Below are 17,769 nucleotides of genomic sequence, written 5' to 3' on the forward strand. Positions count from 1 at the left end.
AAATTACTAAGTTTAGATTTTGTCCTAAAGTTGATGGGAAGTTTCAGGTAGAGACATGACAAGATCAGATTTATGTTTTTGAGGACTACAGCAGCTACAGTATAGGAAACAGATCACAAAAGGGCAGTTTTGGTATGTTTTCCAGTCCAGTATATAAGAATCTTAGAAGGCTCTACTTCCTCCTAATAACAAGTAAAAAGCTCTATAAACTGAAAAATTAACAATTCTTTTTAGATTCCTCAGAAATGTGAGATCACAGGTACCTTAATCCGTTCAGGTTGCTATAACAAAACACCACAGACTAGGTGGTTTATAAACAACAGAAGTTCATTTCTCACAGTCTGGAGGCTGGTAAGATGAAGAGGCCAGCATGGTCAGATGAGGACTCTTTTCCCCTGGCTGGTAACCGACACCTCCTCACTGTGTCCTCACTTACCACTATATTTCTGAAGGCCTATTTGCCACAGTTCCTGTTACCCAGTAAATCATGTCTATCAAGAAAAAACTATAAGGCATACTAAAAGGCAAACAAACGCAGTTGGAAGAAAGTGAGAAAGCATCAGAACCAGAGAACCAGCAGGAACACTGGAATTATCACACCAGTAATTTTTTTAAACTATGACTAATATGCTAAGGGCTCTAGTGGACAAAGTAGACAACACACAAGAAAGGGGCAACATAAGCAGAGAAATGGAAATTCTAAGGCTCAAAAAGAATTCTAAGGTTGTTACAACACTATAACAGAAATAAAGAATGCCTTTATTGGGCTCATTAGCAGATTAGACATGGCTGAGGAAAGAATCTCTCCACTTAAGTATGAGTCAATAGAAACATCCAAAACGGAAAAGGAAAGAGAAAAAAAGACTGAAGAAAACAGTGAAAAAGAAAAACAAAAAGAAAAAAGAAACAGAAAAGAAAATCCAAGAACTGTGGACAACAAAAAAATATGTAATATATGGGTACCTGAAACACCAAAAGGAGAAGACAGGTAGAATAGAAAAACTATCTGAAGCCATAATGACTGAGAATTTCCCCAAATTAATGTCTGACAGCAAGATCCAAGAAGCCCAGAGAACATCAAGTAGGAAAAATGCCAAAAAGCTACACCTAGGCATATCATATTCAAACAATAGAAAATCAAAGATAAAGAAAAAATCTTGAAAGTAGCTAGAGGACAAAAACACTTCACTACAGAGGCACAAAGATAAGAATTACATTGAATGACTCCTCAGAAAATATGTCAGCAAGGAGAGTAGAATGAATCCCCATAGGAATGTTATACTACTTAGCACTGGAGAGAGTTACACATACACCAAAAAAAAAAAAAAAAAAAAAAAAAAAATTAACCTAACGGCATTACTAGATAATGATAAAGTTCTAATTTTTGTGACCTACCTAAAGGAATTTGTGTAACATAACTAAATAGCTTCAAGTGAATGGCACACTTCCATCAAAAGAAAAAATCCTGGGCCCATGCCACATCTAAATCTTATGTCTGCTATTGCTTGCTTTGCCTTCTCCTAATAGGAACTATATTCAAATAATGTCAGAACCCATCCTTAACTATGTTATGTACACTCTCCCTTCTTCCTCCAGTGAATTAGTAAGACTGCTAGATGTCTTACTGGTAAGTATGAATGTATTAGCTGAACTTCCTGAGAAGTAAAAAAAAAATAGCTACTAGGTTTTGTTTCAGATCAGGCAAACATCGTTGTGGTACAGTGAGAGAAGAATGAGAGGAAAAATGAGGGGAGTAATTTTATTAGAAAGTGCAACAATTCATTCAATTCAATTCAACTCATTTATTCAATAAACATTCACTGCCTAGCAGGCCAGACATGGCTTTAGGAAATGGGAATGAAAACACTAAGATGGCAGTCCCTACTTCCTCAAGGACCTTAGAGTCTAGCAGGGAGAAAGAAAACTCCACATTCATTTGCTTTTCCAAAATAAGTAACACAGAATATTTCCTGAAAGATTGATTCAAGAACTCTGGATAACATTTGCTTTCAGTTTAAATCAAGAACTTGGACAGAATAAATGTAACTAAATAGAACTAGATTAAGATAACTGATTTACCCCATCAGTAATGAAGAAGTGGCTCTAACTTATAATCATGAATGCTCATACTATATAGAACATTTAGAATCTTTTATAGAAAGGAGAGCAATCTTATAGTTATCAAAGTTAGGTTTAGCCAGGGCTAGTACTGAATCTGAGCACCATTCAATACAAACTTTCCTACATGGTAACATTTGAAAGAAAAATTAAACAGTGATGTTAAGAGGCTAAAAAAATGAGTAAGTTTAACAAATAACATAGATTTATTATTATTAAAATCCACATATTGGTTTTAACTCTTCAAACTTTATTAAAAAAATTTGAATACATTTAAAGGCATTTCAAATTTACAAAAATTTTCATCATATAATTCGAACATATTTCAGTATCTTATAACCTTGGATTAATGTTTTGAACATAAATCATTGTAGAAAATAACAGATTTAAAGATGAAAGGATGTCACATACAAGCTTCATTACAAGCACTTTTTACATGAGAGCTTATCAGGGGAAACAAAAACAAAAACTATACAACAGTCTTTCAGTTTGAATTTAAGTCATAGGTAAGAAAAATAAAATTAAGGGGCTTTTTAAATGCCATTTTTAGATGCTGAAAGCACACTGACGCACCACCACATTCTATTAACATAAACTAATCTAAAGTTAAGAATGGGTAAAACATTTCACGAATAGAAAAATAACCATTACCATAATCGCTGAACCCAACAGTAAGCATTAGATATGGAGTCCACAAAAGAAACGGAACAATTAAGTCCAAGATACACTGTTATCAACAAAAGCATAATATTGAATATATACATCCCTAATTCACCCATTCCTCAAAACCCTATACCCTACAAATAAAAAGATAAATAGGAAAAGATTTTTCTAGACTATCCTTTAGCCTTTATCCCTTCTACTTTTTAGTTCCCTCTTAAGAAGAGGAAGGATGCTAGGGAATTAGAATCTGAAACAATGTTAAATTAGCATGTAATCTGGACAGGGATGGGACTGAGATAATTAAAAACAAAAATTCACCTGAATTGTATTTAAAAAAAAAAGAAAAAAACACAGAAATTTAAAAGTGGTGAATTTCAGCAGGGATCTGGGATCCATAAGAAAAATTCTAAACCTAAAAATTATAATAACTAAAATTAAGAATTAAAAAGATGAATGTAATAGTAGATTAAACACAACAGAACACAGGATCCTTAAACTGGAAGGCAGGTCAGTAGAAAATATCCAAACTGATGCACAAAGAGAAAAAAAGAATGAAAATAGTAAAAATACATATAGAACCCAGTGGAAAGCCTAAGAAACGTATAACTGCAGTCTCATAAGGAGAGAAGTGAGAGAATCAAATAGAAGCCATATCTCAGGAAACACAACCTGAGAATTTCCCAAAATCATCAAAAGTAATCGAAGGCATCAAGAATGGGCTCGGGATTCTCAAATGCTAAAGGCAATAAAATTATTACTAACTAAAGATAAAAAGTCTGTGATCAACATTTAAAGTGATCAACAAAAAAGTTTTCTTTGCAAAATTATTTCTGTACAGTGGTTAAAATTAAAAGAGTTACAAACATGATACTTCTGAGTCCTAAGTATCAACTTCCCTAATGAGAGAAACTGTAGATTTTATGAGGCCATCTGTTTGCATAGATACTGTTCACTCACTGAAAATGTTAAGAATACATACAAGTGTTCCAGGTCCTATTTTGCTTTTTCTTTCTTTACCTGATCCTGACAAGCCCAATGTGAATTTCTTTTAAAATGAATTGCCATGATTAGGAAACCTATATACTTGTGAAGGAGCTGGTTTTCCTTGAAGCAGTGAGTATAACCATCTAAAGGAAAATGAGTTTGGGGCAGGAGGAAACAGATACAATATTTATTTTTTATTTTCCCTGTTTTTCTAAGGTTCAGGAAGAATATGAATTATACTCTGATCAAATACCTTGAAGATGATAACACTACAGGAACAATAACTACAGTTCTGGCTCCTTGATAAACACTTCTTTAAAATAAAAAAAAAATTTAAAGGAGAGACAATTTTTATATATTTAAAAAGTCCAGCAAGAGAACAAATGCTTAAGCAAGTTATAATCCATGAAAAATAAAATCACATGGAAGACTAGTTTTGGGGTATTTTTGGGTTTTTAAAATTTTTTAATTCATGTATAACTGATTTACAATGTGTTAGTTTCAGGTATACACCAAAGTGATTCAGTTTTATATATATACTTATATATTTTGTATTATTTATAATTATAATTACTTTATAATTTAATAATTATAAAATAACTGTAATTTTATATATAATATAGTTATATAAAATGAAATATAAAATTATATTAATTCTATATTGTATTATATTTAATATATTTATATAATTTTATATTATATTATATTAATATATTTAATAATTTTATATATTTATGATTTTATATTAATTTTATATTATTTATATGTGTAACATTCTTTTTCAGATTCTTTTCCTTTATAGGTTATTACAAAAATATTGAGTATAGTTCTCTGTGTTATACAGTAGGTCCTTGTTGGTTATCTATTTCATATTTAGTAGTGTGTATATGTTAATCCCAAACTCCCTCCCCTCCCTTTCCCCTTTGGTAACCATAAGTTCATTTTCTATGTCTGTGGGTCTATTTCTGTTTTGTATATAAGTTCATTTGTATCTTTTTTTTAGATTCCATATATAAGCTATTTATCATATGATATTTGTCTTTTTCTGACTTACTTCACTTAGTATGATAAATTTCTATGTCCATCCATGTTGTTGCAAATGGCATTGTTTCATTCTTTTTTATGGCTGAGTAATATTCAGAAATATATGCCAAGAAACTCAGAAAGTGAAAGCAAAAATCATTTGATGAATGTCAAGAATCTATAATGCCTTGAATATTCTAGCTGACCACTTCACGATAAACTATGCTGTCAGATTATGATCTATATTCAGCTTGAACCTAATAGTAAATAAATTATTTTAGATTAACAACATACCCTATAAAAGCAGACAGACATATATAATGAGTTATCTTCACATGCTGTCCTAGAGCTGTGCAAGCTGCATGTGCGCTGAATAACTGCAGCTTTGTATAAAGTGTTAACACAGAAAATGACATAAAAGTATGTATTTTTCCATCTTGCCATGATTTCCCAGTAGAAATTCCAAGCTAACATAGGCAACACTCACTACATTTGTATAGTTTTGACTCAAACACAGTATTAGAGAAACAAGTGATTCTTAAACTCACAGTTCAATTTACCCTACGCCAAAAGCAATTTTTGAAGGGAATTTTTTCACAACCTTGGGTGTCCCCAGGTTATTGTTATAAACATAATCCAACAAAAGAAAAATAAGGAAAATTAATATATGTAAGTTCAAACTTATTCAAGCTAAAAATTAAAGCAGAGAAAATGCTTCTAAACATGTGTCATTTTCTTAAGTACCATAGATCTAGAAATGGTGACAACAAAAACTAAAGTTCTATAGTAATCATAATATATAATTATACAACATAAAGGTTTTAAAATCATTCCAGTAAAATCTTCATTGATTAGTACTCATTGGGAAGCTTACTTTGAATTTGGGAAAGAGCTTTGATAATCAGTAAGCTTGGGTTCAGTTAGTAAGCCTTACCATTATTTTTTTTTGTAATCTGGAGGAAGAGTTACTTAACCTCTCTGAGACTCAGTTTTCTCAATCAAACATGGAAAGACTCATACCACCCTCAAAATTAAATAAAATGTATAAAGGATCTACTGATACTTAGCACAAAGGAAATGTCAATAGATAACAGTTTTAAGCATTATCATTATAATTATCACCAGTATACCTGGCTTAATGAAGAGATCTCTATAACCTTTTACAAGTTATCCTAACAAATTAAACTGAAAAAGGAGTGTCTGGCACATAAACGTTACTGAAATAAAGCATGAACGTGATATATGATTGAAGATTTTCAGAAGCCAGGATAGTACAGGTCAGCAGATACATGCAGATTCACATTGCCAGCTCTCTACTGAGCTTTACTTAAAACATGGTAGAAAGTATCAAACTTCCTTAAGTTCTTCCATGAAAGCCACCAACATAATTCTAAGATAAAAACTACTCCTCTTAAGCCCTTCGTAACTATGCCCAAAACAGTGAGCCTGATAAATAAACTGCTAAAAGACACTTTGTTTATACAAGATGCATTAGTAGGAGCCTGCTATGCCCTGGCAATGAGAATTCTTCTTATTTCGTTAGCTGCTCAAATGTAGTGACAATTTGGCTCCTCAGGGTCCTCAAGGAACAATTTATTTTGAACAGCAAAAAGTTCCAGATGAGGAGACCTTTATACTTTCTCAGATATTTTTATACTTGAAAAATGACTTTTTAAAAAACGGCAAACCTTCTAAAACAGAAAAAAACAGAATATACTGTAAGACTTTGTGCTCAGATGCAGAAATGAAATAGAGTGAGAAGAAAATCTCCACTTCCCTGGTTTCTTAGATCTATACCGGAAGAAGTTCTCTTCATCTGTTATTTCTATCCTCTTTTTGTATCTTCTAAATGAACTTTTTCTGGGGGGGCGGGCACGGGGGGGAAGTGGGGGATAGGTGGATACTGACTCAGGCTCTTGATTTATAACCCTCTGTGACTACAGACACATAGGATTTGGAACCCTGTGATTTGCATGCTTGCTTACTTGAGAAAAGACTCAATTTGATCCCCCTACAATAAAATAAGTGTGATTGAATGGCCTTCTGGCAGAGGGTAACGCGGTGATCTTTCTACAAAATTAATTAGTATACCAAGGACGTACATAGTCTTTCAAAATGTTGTGCCACTGATCTAATAAGCATGATCTTCACTACTGTTGCTATCCTCTATTATCCTTTGAATACTGTTGCTATCAGCTACATTAAAAAGAACATTTATCATTTCTGTACCCTCAGCACAACTGACAAAGTTTTGAGTCTAGACTCACTTTTAAAGTTAGTGTGTACAAAAACTACTGAATTTTTTTGAAAAACGCATCACTTAGCACTTCCTTAATTCTTTTTGGAGCTCTTTGACAGGTGAATGTATTCCAAAGCTTACAAATGATTCTTTATGAAGATGTTGATGCTTCTATGAACGTAATGCAGGTGACAAAATTCCAAAAGACAGCCTCAGTGTTTAATTTTAAAATAAAATTGGTTCAAAAATGACACTAAAACATGGTGAAATCATACTCTGCTAACAACCAGCTGAGTGAACCTAATCTCTAGTCTCTCTGAGGCTTCATTCCCTTATTCAAAAACTAAATGTCTGGGTTTTAGCAGAGAGTGCCTTCTCTGCTAGGCACTGTGCTAGACATCTGAGGTAAGAGGATGAAGATGTTACTGTTCCCTTGAGGATTTCATAATTATTGGCATGTATGAATGAGGGAGTTAAATTAGATAAGACATATATACAGGTCTTTCTAGTTTAAAAATTCTGTGTTGGTAACACGGATCACATAACTTATTTAATTCATTATTTTTTTTTAAATTGGAATATAATTGCTTTACAGTGTTGTGTTAGTTTCTGCTGAAAAATGAAGTGAATCAACTATTTGTATACATATATCCCTTCCTTGTATTCAGAAATGTATTGATCTAGTCAAGTACCGTTAAACAGAAAGAGGTGAAGCTCATACTGGTCTAATTTGCTACTTGCTGCAGAGAAACTGGTGGCTATAATTAATGTTGAAGATTAGGTGAAGGGAATTCTTTGGATTCCCATTATTCATGTTGCCTTTGCCCTTTATTTCCACAGATCACTGAGAGCTAGCTGGAGTAGCATAGTGAAACTGTTTTATGGACTGAGAAATATTCTTGGCTGACTTTCAAAGCCGCAGTAGGAAACAAAATCCATAAAACTGACATCCTAGGAAATCAAAACCAACTCCAAGTTTAAGAACAAATGTATAATCACTAACATAATGAAATGATTTTATAAAACTTTATTATCTGCTAGAGATAGGCAACACAACAATGGAAAAAATGTTCAGCTATAGAAAGTACTGAAATTAGACATTTCCAAAAGATTAATTTTCTTTTCCCTTCGGAAGTCAAGCCCCTTTTCCAAATTATCCCTGTTCAAAAGTCAGAGTGCCGTGGACTGAAGGGACTTTATGATATCTTAAAACAGGTCAGGAACCTATAGCCAGTCTAAATCTGGCCAGCCAACTGTTTCTTATTTGATTACATATTGTCTATGGCTACTTTCGCACTGTAGCAACAGAGATGAATAGCTGCAATAGAAACTGCATGGCCCAAAAAGCAAAAAATATTTACTAACTGGCCTGTTTCAGAAAAGGAATGCTAACCCCTATCTTAAGGAGATCTCACCACCATGATGGTAATTATTACATTGATTTTATTTTTCAATAGCAAAAATTTCACAAAAATGATATTTATTTCCTTTCAGCTCCTGCAATAAAATAAAATCCCCTATCATCTCTTCATATGATTTCTAAATTATAGGCCAACAACTCATATCCAATTCAAATTTTAAAATGTTTTTTAGTATAATTTTTAAATGTCATAAAGAATCCCAAATGGCAAGCATCTGAATTTGTTTCTTAAAATCTATCCCCCACACCCCCAATGTCAATATTCAGGCTTGAAAGAGACCTAAAGACTAGCCAAACATATACTATCAACACTCTGCACACAAGCACTACTTATGGTAATTTTCTTGGTGCATGCAAAATGCAAGCAAATTTTCATTTTAAAAGATAGCTACAAATGACCTATGTGTCCTATAACAACAAAAAATAACTCCCAGTTCCTAGTAAAATGTTACATCAGGCCATCTCTCTAAGGAAAGTCATTAATGTCAGCTGGTGAGGATGATTCCAAGATCCACTGACTAGCTGGAACGTCCTAGACAGAGGAAGTTGTTCTAGGAATCTCTAGATTAGTCTAGTGGCCATTTCCTCAGTCAGAGGAGACCAGGCCAACAGAATACAGTATATGGGGAATCACCCTATCCTTCTTCACTTCTGGGGACAGAAGTGTTGCCTAAGACAAGAGTGACTGATGATTTACTGCCCAGCGTGCTCTCCCCTCCCCACTATAACCCTGAAAAAGGTAAAAATTTAAGCTAGCTAGGAGGCAGGGCAGAATACTAAAACCAACTGTGTAATATCCTACTTTGCATTAATGCAGGGGCCTTTTTATGATTTTTTTTCTTCAGCTGTAAAGCACTTAAAACAGTTTCTAGAACACAATAAGCACTAAATAAATGTTACCCAATATTATTATTAGCTCAGTATAATTCAAATCTCTTCCCTACATCAGTGCTTTACTCCCTACCATAGTATCCATTTCCCAAAGAGCTATGCTACTTTAACAGCATTTTCAATTTTCCCAAATATTTACAGATCATTAAAGCACTTTGCAAAGGGAATCTTACAACATTTCATCCAACTCACAATATGAAATAAGACAAAAAAATCTTATTCAGAACACCCATAATTTAAATGGCCATACAGAAAAAGAGAAGTAAATATCAGGCTTACTTATTTTTCAAGTCCCAAAGAACTTAAATGGGGCAGGGAAGAGGAGAAAATAATGGTTGTAAGTAGACACTTTTATAAACATGAAAAATCTCTCTGAAAGCACAAATATTTCTAAAGCTAAGCAAATAGTATGTCTATACTCTATTTAATGTGCGGGTTGCAATCCTCAGTTTCGTGGCTAATTTGAGTAACTTCAAGTAGTCAAAATAACTGACATAACATGCACAGGATAGTACAGACTAGTATATATCATAATTCAGGGCTCAATCTGTTAAACATCTTAAGTGTGGAAATCCAAATCTTGATAAGAAGAAACAGTCATCTTAGGCACTGTCATTTTTGGACTAGTCATATTATGAGTTGGATCTGAATGTTATCATAGAAAAACAGAAGAAATGAAAGCAATGAATATTCTACAGCCCAAAATTATATAGAAAATCTCTAGCTTATGGAATTTTTAATTTTTCTATGTTTTCCTATGTTTTCTATTTCTTTAACAATGTATAAAGTTGGTTTAGTATTTTCGGAATTTCATACTTTTGCTATCTATCAACAGCTGTGCTTTCAGTTTCTAGAAACTGTGTCCAATTCAAATAGCTGAAGAACAAAAATATATGTGTGAAGCTTTTGTTTGTTTTTGTTTTCAGGTTACGGCACTCTAACTAGATAAAACAATAACTTTCTAGGTAATGTTGGCCCATCACACAATTATGGGGAAAAAACAACCAAAATATCACTCTATGAGATTCTTATGGCTATAAAACTTAGTAACTATATAAGACTTAGTGCAGCTAAAGTACAACTAAAACTCTCTACTTTGGACTATTAGCATTACATTTGGTAGTTCAGCCTTATCTTTGTTTTCTGAAATGTCAACTAACTTGACTGAAATTTCTCTATGCAAAGGAAACTACACAGAATTTACCTGTACTTTATTTGAATGAGCCACTGAGGAAGGGCTCACAATATGATGAAGACTACTAAAGGAAATGATATCTAGAGGGTGCAAATTATTAGCATCTCTTAATACATTTGCAAATTCCTACTGAGCCAAATTGCCTACAAAAACAGGTTATTTCTACCAAGTGCCTTGTCTGGTTTCTCACACCATTACCTTTCAAAGGCATTTTATGAGAACTCTGCTACATATTCCACCTCCCATTTGGTTCATATTTAACAGTGTTTCCCACCCTGTCCCTTTCTAGGCTCCAAAAACAGACGTCTCTGATGGCACATAAATGTGGCAGATCACCCTACTTCAGTAAACTTCTCTGGCTTCTTTTTCTTCTCCTGCAGTCAAGGTGAACTTGAGCTATTTGTAACCTTTTGGTCCATCTCACTTCAGAAGTAATAAAAGGACTCATGAACTCCAACTCATAAAATAACAAGACTGGTAGGTATTTACAGAATATCAAATGGGTGGGGTAGAGAGCAGGGCAGGCTACCTCCTAATGATTCCTAGTGACAGTTCATACTCTCATCTGATTAGGCAGCTCTACCTAGTAAAGAAGAGAGCAGTGTGCCTCTTATCAAATTTAACACTGAGACTTAGAAGGTGCCTTCTGCCATCACTATAATTATCATCAGCAAAACTTTTCTAGTCAATGTATAATCAGAGGGCTATGAAGAAAACACACAAATAAACACTCTCCAACATGAAGTACTTGTACCATGTATTCCTTAAAAGACCTGTAAATCTTTGTAGAGAAAAAAAAAATCACACTTGAAAACAGTTTAATATATATATACACACACACATAATATGTTTGATATATTATAAATAATCCTCTTTATTGTCTGACATTCAGAAACAAAACTATTAATACTAATTTTTATTCTATTGTAACTATATTTTAGGAAACATGACTGAATACAGATAATATTAAAATCTCTATAATAACAACTTTTATTATAATTGGGTTCTACTCTATCATGTAATTATGCTTAACTGAACTTTATTTACAGTTTTAATCACATGTTAATAAAAACCCAAATTTTGATAGGCAGTGCAGGGGGCTCTCTTTAGATAGTAAACTATGAAAATTAGCTCAAATGCCCCAAATGCATATCAGTCTTAAAAAAAAAGTTATACATGAAAGTACTATAAAGTGATGACGTGAAATAATTTAATTCCTCTACACTGTAATTGCTAATATTTAATAGCAGTCCTATTAAATATTTCTTACCTGCCCCTTTCAACTGCTAAGGCATCAAGTTCATCAAAGAAAATGATGGAAGGAGCCACTGCTCTCGCTTTTCGGAAGATCTGGTGGAAAGAGTGCTACATTAGCTAAAGATCAGCAAATTCCAGAACACTCCATAGCTAGTTTTAGTTTGAAAATTATATTTAGAACCAAATCTATTATGTACTAGTAAACCAGCCCAATCACTTTGTATACAACCTGTAACAGATGTATACGCATTTCATAATGGATGTAAAAGTATCCTCTTCCACGGTGCTTACTTGCAAACAGAGACAAGACACCAATACATATTCTTAGAGGTGTGTAGGAGACAATTTGATTAAGTAATCAAACAATCTCAGTTAAAATCCCACCTTCACCACTTGGTAGCTGTGTGACCTTCAGTGGGTAACTTTATTTTTCTAAACTACGATTTCCACATCTCTAAAATGGAGATTATGAAAAATGCCCACCTCAGAAGTTTAAGAAATGAATTAAAAAAGAATGCAAAGCACTTAGTATAATGCCTGGAACATTTATCTAAAGAAACACATATTTAAAAGAAAAATCATAAATGTATAAAATCAGCCAAAGTTTAGCATATAAAATACCCATAAACCTAAAAGTCACACACTGCTCATTTCTCTGAAGACTGTATGGAAAAAACAGCTAAAACTTGGAAAAGCATAGATAGTTTAGACCTGAAGTCAATCACACTATCAACATCAAAGACTGGCCAGACAGCCACGGGGAAAACATGTGGAAATGGGCTAGAAAACGTCAGCATAAGCAGAAAGAAATCCAAATGTGTGTAACCTGTAACCTAGGCCTCCATTTTCTGGCCACAAGTATGATAACCATAAAAATACACAACAGTCACCAAAACCTTAATATTAATAAACACCAGCTTTTTCATATTTTAATCAATGAGGTGCTATCATTATCAGTTAATGTTTTATATGATAACCAACATCTATATTTCAAGAAAGAAAAAGAAAGAAAAAGTAACTTAAATTTTTTTTCTCAGATGCAAAACAAAGTATTCCAGTCTCTAAGACTCTTGGTTGATACCCACATATGTCATAAGTGGAGACCATCCGTTCCACTGCTATTTATGTGTTCTTGTCCTTGCTTAGCTTCTGTGAGGATACAGGGTGCCTGTGTGAGGCAGGCCAATCTTTGCTTGGGAAAGCCGAGACTTGTGGTCAAACTGCTATAGTTACCCCCATTTCAGTGCCTTGATTTTGCATGAACTTCCCAGTTATGTAGCTTCAGCAATATGGATTAGCCAGTAGGCCAATCAGGCACTGGTTGTAAAATTTAAGAGACAGGAGGGGGATGCACTTTCTAAATCACCAGTCAAAGGTAAAGTAAATAAAATAAGAAGAGTACAGTGACATTTTCATATACTAATAAGCTTATCTGATTTAAAGGGCTACCTGGTTTAAAGGATTTAAATCTCACTCTGACATCATGCATGCTTTGTTAAGTTTAAAAGTATCCTTACTTTTTTTAATGAAATGCTGACATTCGTTAAAAAATATTTGGTAAAACTAAAGGCTGGAAATATTATGATGTTTAAAAACAAAAACAAAGAATTATAGATGACCAAAATTGCATTTAAATATAATATTTGCCTGAAGAAAAAATATACCACTAGAATTTAGATTTGGAAACTTCAAAATCTATAACCCCAACCAAAATGGAAACCGTACAGGACAGAAGCCTGGTTCTCCTATGCAGAGTTCCACTTTAAGACATAATCTTCTTACCTCTCTAACTGCTCTTTCAGATTCACCAACATATTTGTTCATTAATTCAGGCCCCTAAATGAAAAGAAAACAACTGTTCAGTGTCTTTATAAATCCAAACACATGTATGTCTTTCAATAAAAGAGAAAATACACAAATAAAAGAAAAAGATGAAAAAAATAGACAAAAATCAGCTTTTAATTAAAATAGTTCCTCTAGCATGCTTATTTTTATTGGGTGTTATTTATGCCTCAAAAATTAAAGCCATTCTGTATTCTAAAAACTACACATCAACACAGTGACTGCGACTAAACATGATAGTTTAACATCTCATTCATCATCTGTCTACCCATCCATCCATAATTTTACTATATATCAGGAATGGTGCCAGGCACTGAAGATAGAACAGTCTAACACTAGATCTACAGCCCTCTCTGACAAGAAGCAAGACCTCAGGGCTAATTCTTTTTATGACTCCATGATAATCCCTGAAAATGGAATGGGAATCATGTAATCAATGACATTATCTTAGTCCCTGAGTATTTCCAAAATAAATGCTACTCTCCAGCTCCCTCCTCTCATTTGACTTGGCCATGTAGACGCTGACTTTATGGATCTGCAGGGCCAAACGAGCTCTTCTCAGCCACTATCCCAGCCAAAGGAGATAACTCCTGCAGAAAAAAATCTTAGGACCACCAACAAAGCTAACCCTCAGTCAGTGTATCACATTGTGACAATAACCTTGTTACCCTCCATAGTGTCTATTCACTCAGCCTCTGTCTGAATCTCCCTTCAGATATCTGCCACTCAGCACTTCATCCAGTTGATGGGAAATCTCTTTTCCCTTCTGTGTCCAGCTATTTTAGAATGGGTACCAAGAATGAAAGGTATGGACTTCTAGTAATAAAATCTACCAGTTTTTACTAACCAGCCATCAACAGAAGAATCCTCATAAAAGTGGCTGGACTCCCAGCAATAAAGCGCCTATCACTGATTCAAAGATACACTTTTTTTTGAACATTCAACATTTCTGAATAGTAAGATTTTTCTTTCTTAAGTACCTAAAATATTATGTATAGTATGAAATGGTAGGCTTTCATTTTTACCACACACCTATCTACTTTCTCATGCTAGTTATCACATCACAAGAAGTCATGGGATTAAAAAAATAAATAAATAAAACAATAATAATAATAATAATGCTGTCCTGAGAACCACAACTCTTCCCTTCAGATACTGGTATAAAGTTTATTGTACAAAATGCCAGATGTCTTTCTCGGCTATGGGCTTTCACTCACTGTTCTTCCCAGCATCTGGCTTCTATTGACACCCTTCCCCACACAATTCCAAACCCATTAGACATGTATGTGTGTGCTTCTCTCTCTGCACACGCATGCGTGTACGCACACACACCTACACACACACATTATTTTGAACAAGATTCATGTTCTACCCCAGGCAAATTATGGGTCCCAACAATTTACGGGATATTAACTAGACACTAGCTTGAGTATTTCCAAAACAAAATACACCAATTAAATAAAAATCGGACTGACTGAAGCACACAGGCAAACCCTAGCAGAATGTCAACTAGTGCTACAAACTGGTACAGGCAATAGTTAGCTTCAGATAAGACACCTTATTACAAAGATAATTGTTATACTATATAGCATGGCAAGTACTAGGATAGAGGGATGCTTAGGTGCCACTGAAACATAGAAAAGCAACTGCTTAGAGTCAAGGATGTTCCTAGAGAAAGTAACATTTCAGGTGAGTGTGCAGTTGATTTACCACCCTCAAAAATATGAAATACATCAAGACCCAGAAATAAATCAAAAAGGTCTCTGATGAGCTAAAACAGGTGTTGATATGCACTTTAATGGTAGATGAGCTCTTAAGATTTTAACTTAGAGTTCATTGACTTTTTCAGTTATATACAAGACTAACAAACTTGAGTTTGAACTGATCTAAGAATTTATAACAGGTGGAGCTTAGGGGGCAGAGAGAATGCAGCAACAGTAAGGCTACTTAAAGTGGGAGGCAGGAGCATGTCAAAAACAAGTTTAAACTTTATCCTGTAAGCAATGGGAAGAGTCTTAGGGGAGTTAACTGATAATAGGTGTATTAGGGAAAGATGATTCTAGACACAATATAAAGGATGGTTTGGAGGAACATATGAGACCAGAATGGCAGTTATGAAATTCTTAAAACAGCAAAGGTGAGAAATGATGAGGCACAGGCTTAAGGTAAAACAATGGAATGGAAATGAGAAGACAGCCACATAAACTATTTAAAAAGATAAAATCAACTTAATTTGTTGTGAGTGGCAAGATGTGAAAGAGAGAATAAGAGGTAAGGAATACTAATTCAAATTTGACTTATACTATTTCTGATGTTCACAATGACTTAATTCATGAAGGAAAAAAGGATGCTCAATATATTCAGTGTAGCAACTCTCAGAAATATATATCTCATTAAAAATATTCCATCCAAGATGATTAAAATTAAAAATTTTGTAATCATAAACATAAGTGCTAACATTTACTGAATATTTCCTATGTGCCATGAACTGTTCTAAGCAATTTATATATATATATATATATATTAATTCAGTTATGTAAAATGACAGAGATGCAGAGCTACTATGATGACTTTCCATCTGTGAGTAAATTAAAGATCCACACAAAATCAAAGGCAGGGAAGATCAGAAACAAATATCTAGCACCTTAATTTCTTTGCTGACATATAGAGGCACTGAATCATTCAGTTATTCATTCAAGGAATATTTATTAAGTGTCTATAATGAGTTTATGGTTTAATAGATTACTAAAATAATCTTATTCTTAAAATATAACAATAATTATATTCTTAAAAAATAAAAATACAGTGAGAAAAAAATATCACACCTATATAGAGAATGCCACAAAGAGAAGCAAAAATAAAACAAAGATTCCTTCCAGGTAAAGGAATCAAGGAATAATCCTGAACAGCAATAAGGGCACAACTATGTCAGGTCATTTAGAATGGAAGGAGGGAGTTAATAAACTAGGATAGGAAACTAGAAGCTAACATAAAGGAAATGGTCAGATATAACAGAACATGGAAAGAGAATTTCTGGAAGCACATGGACAAAAAAAGGTTTCAGGGCAACATGCTGGGAATAACTAGGTGTAGGGTGAGAAGGGCAACACCACAAGGGACAGAGAAAAGGCAGTGTAGAGTTTGGGAGCCATGGGATGGTAGAGACAGGGACAGCACAGAAGGACGAGGGGACATCAGTACAGGGTTTTGTGGTGGCAGCCACTTAGCATGAGATGTCAGAGATCAAGAGGGCTAAGGAGACCTTCCCCACAGAGGGGTCTCACCATGAGGTAACACTCAGAACTTAGTTTCTAAATTCTCCATCCAAAGGTATGCAAATTGCTTTAAGAATCTTATATTATACATAAAGTGGCACAGTATTATTTGAAGGTAAATTGTAAATTAAGTGTGTATACTATAAATCCTAGAGCAAGTATTTTTTTTTAAAAGAAAAACCAAGAGGTTTAGCTATCAAGAAAATAGGGGAGATAAACTAGAATACCAAAATATACTCGACTAATCCAAAAGAAGGCAGGAAGAGGGGGGAAAAAAAGAACAGATGGGATAAATGAACAAAAATTACAGACGTAAAAAAGTCTTTCAAATTACAAACACACCTGAGGAAAGGAAGATAATCTTTTAATATTTTTTATACTACCTCTACAATGGTGCTTCAAAACTACTGAAATTTGATAATATGGTAACAAGTAAATAGATTAGAACATATGGGGATCAGGGTAGAACAGTCAAGGATAAGAGTAAGGAAAGGATAGGAAGAATAACTCAGAGTTCAGGCTGACAAAACCCAGCTGCTCCAAAGAGACTGCCATTCATCATGTTCAGCTGAGTTATCTGATAGCATCAATACAGAAATCCTTAAGTAATGAGAGGGGCAATTTTACCTTTCTGCCTGATTTTTTGAGTAATCTAAGTTGATGCATTAGTAAGTTTTATATAACATTAACAAGGTTAATTATAATGTTCCCCTCTCCCCCCAAAAGAAAACTCTCATCTATTTCTTATGTGTGTTTTCCTCTTTTCTTTAAAAATAATCTTTTCAAAATTATTTCAAAGTAATAAATTATACATATTGTAAAAAAAATTAATATTTGAGGCTAATTAGGGGGCAAATGCATG

General features: G+C 33.7%; 1 protein-coding gene across 2 annotated transcripts in view; it reads right to left on the bottom strand.

Annotated features, from left to right (window-relative positions):
• The window catches only part of AFG2A (AFG2 AAA ATPase homolog A), a gene marked incomplete at both ends in the record, with an annotated part of 340,106 nt that overhangs the window by 230,926 nt on the left and 91,411 nt on the right, over positions 1-17,769 (bottom strand). For both annotated transcript variants that reach the window (XM_079716599.1, XM_079716598.1), the window contains 2 exons: positions 11,804-11,883; positions 13,573-13,626. In XM_079716599.1, coding sequence (XP_079572725.1) covers positions 11,804-11,883; positions 13,573-13,626 — 134 coding nt within the window. The remainder of the gene's footprint in view (positions 1-11,803; positions 11,884-13,572; positions 13,627-17,769) is intronic.

This window comes from Hyperoodon ampullatus (genome assembly GCF_949752795.1).
Source record: "Hyperoodon ampullatus genome assembly, chromosome: 1".
NCBI lineage: Eukaryota > Metazoa > Chordata > Mammalia > Artiodactyla > Ziphiidae > Hyperoodon > Hyperoodon ampullatus.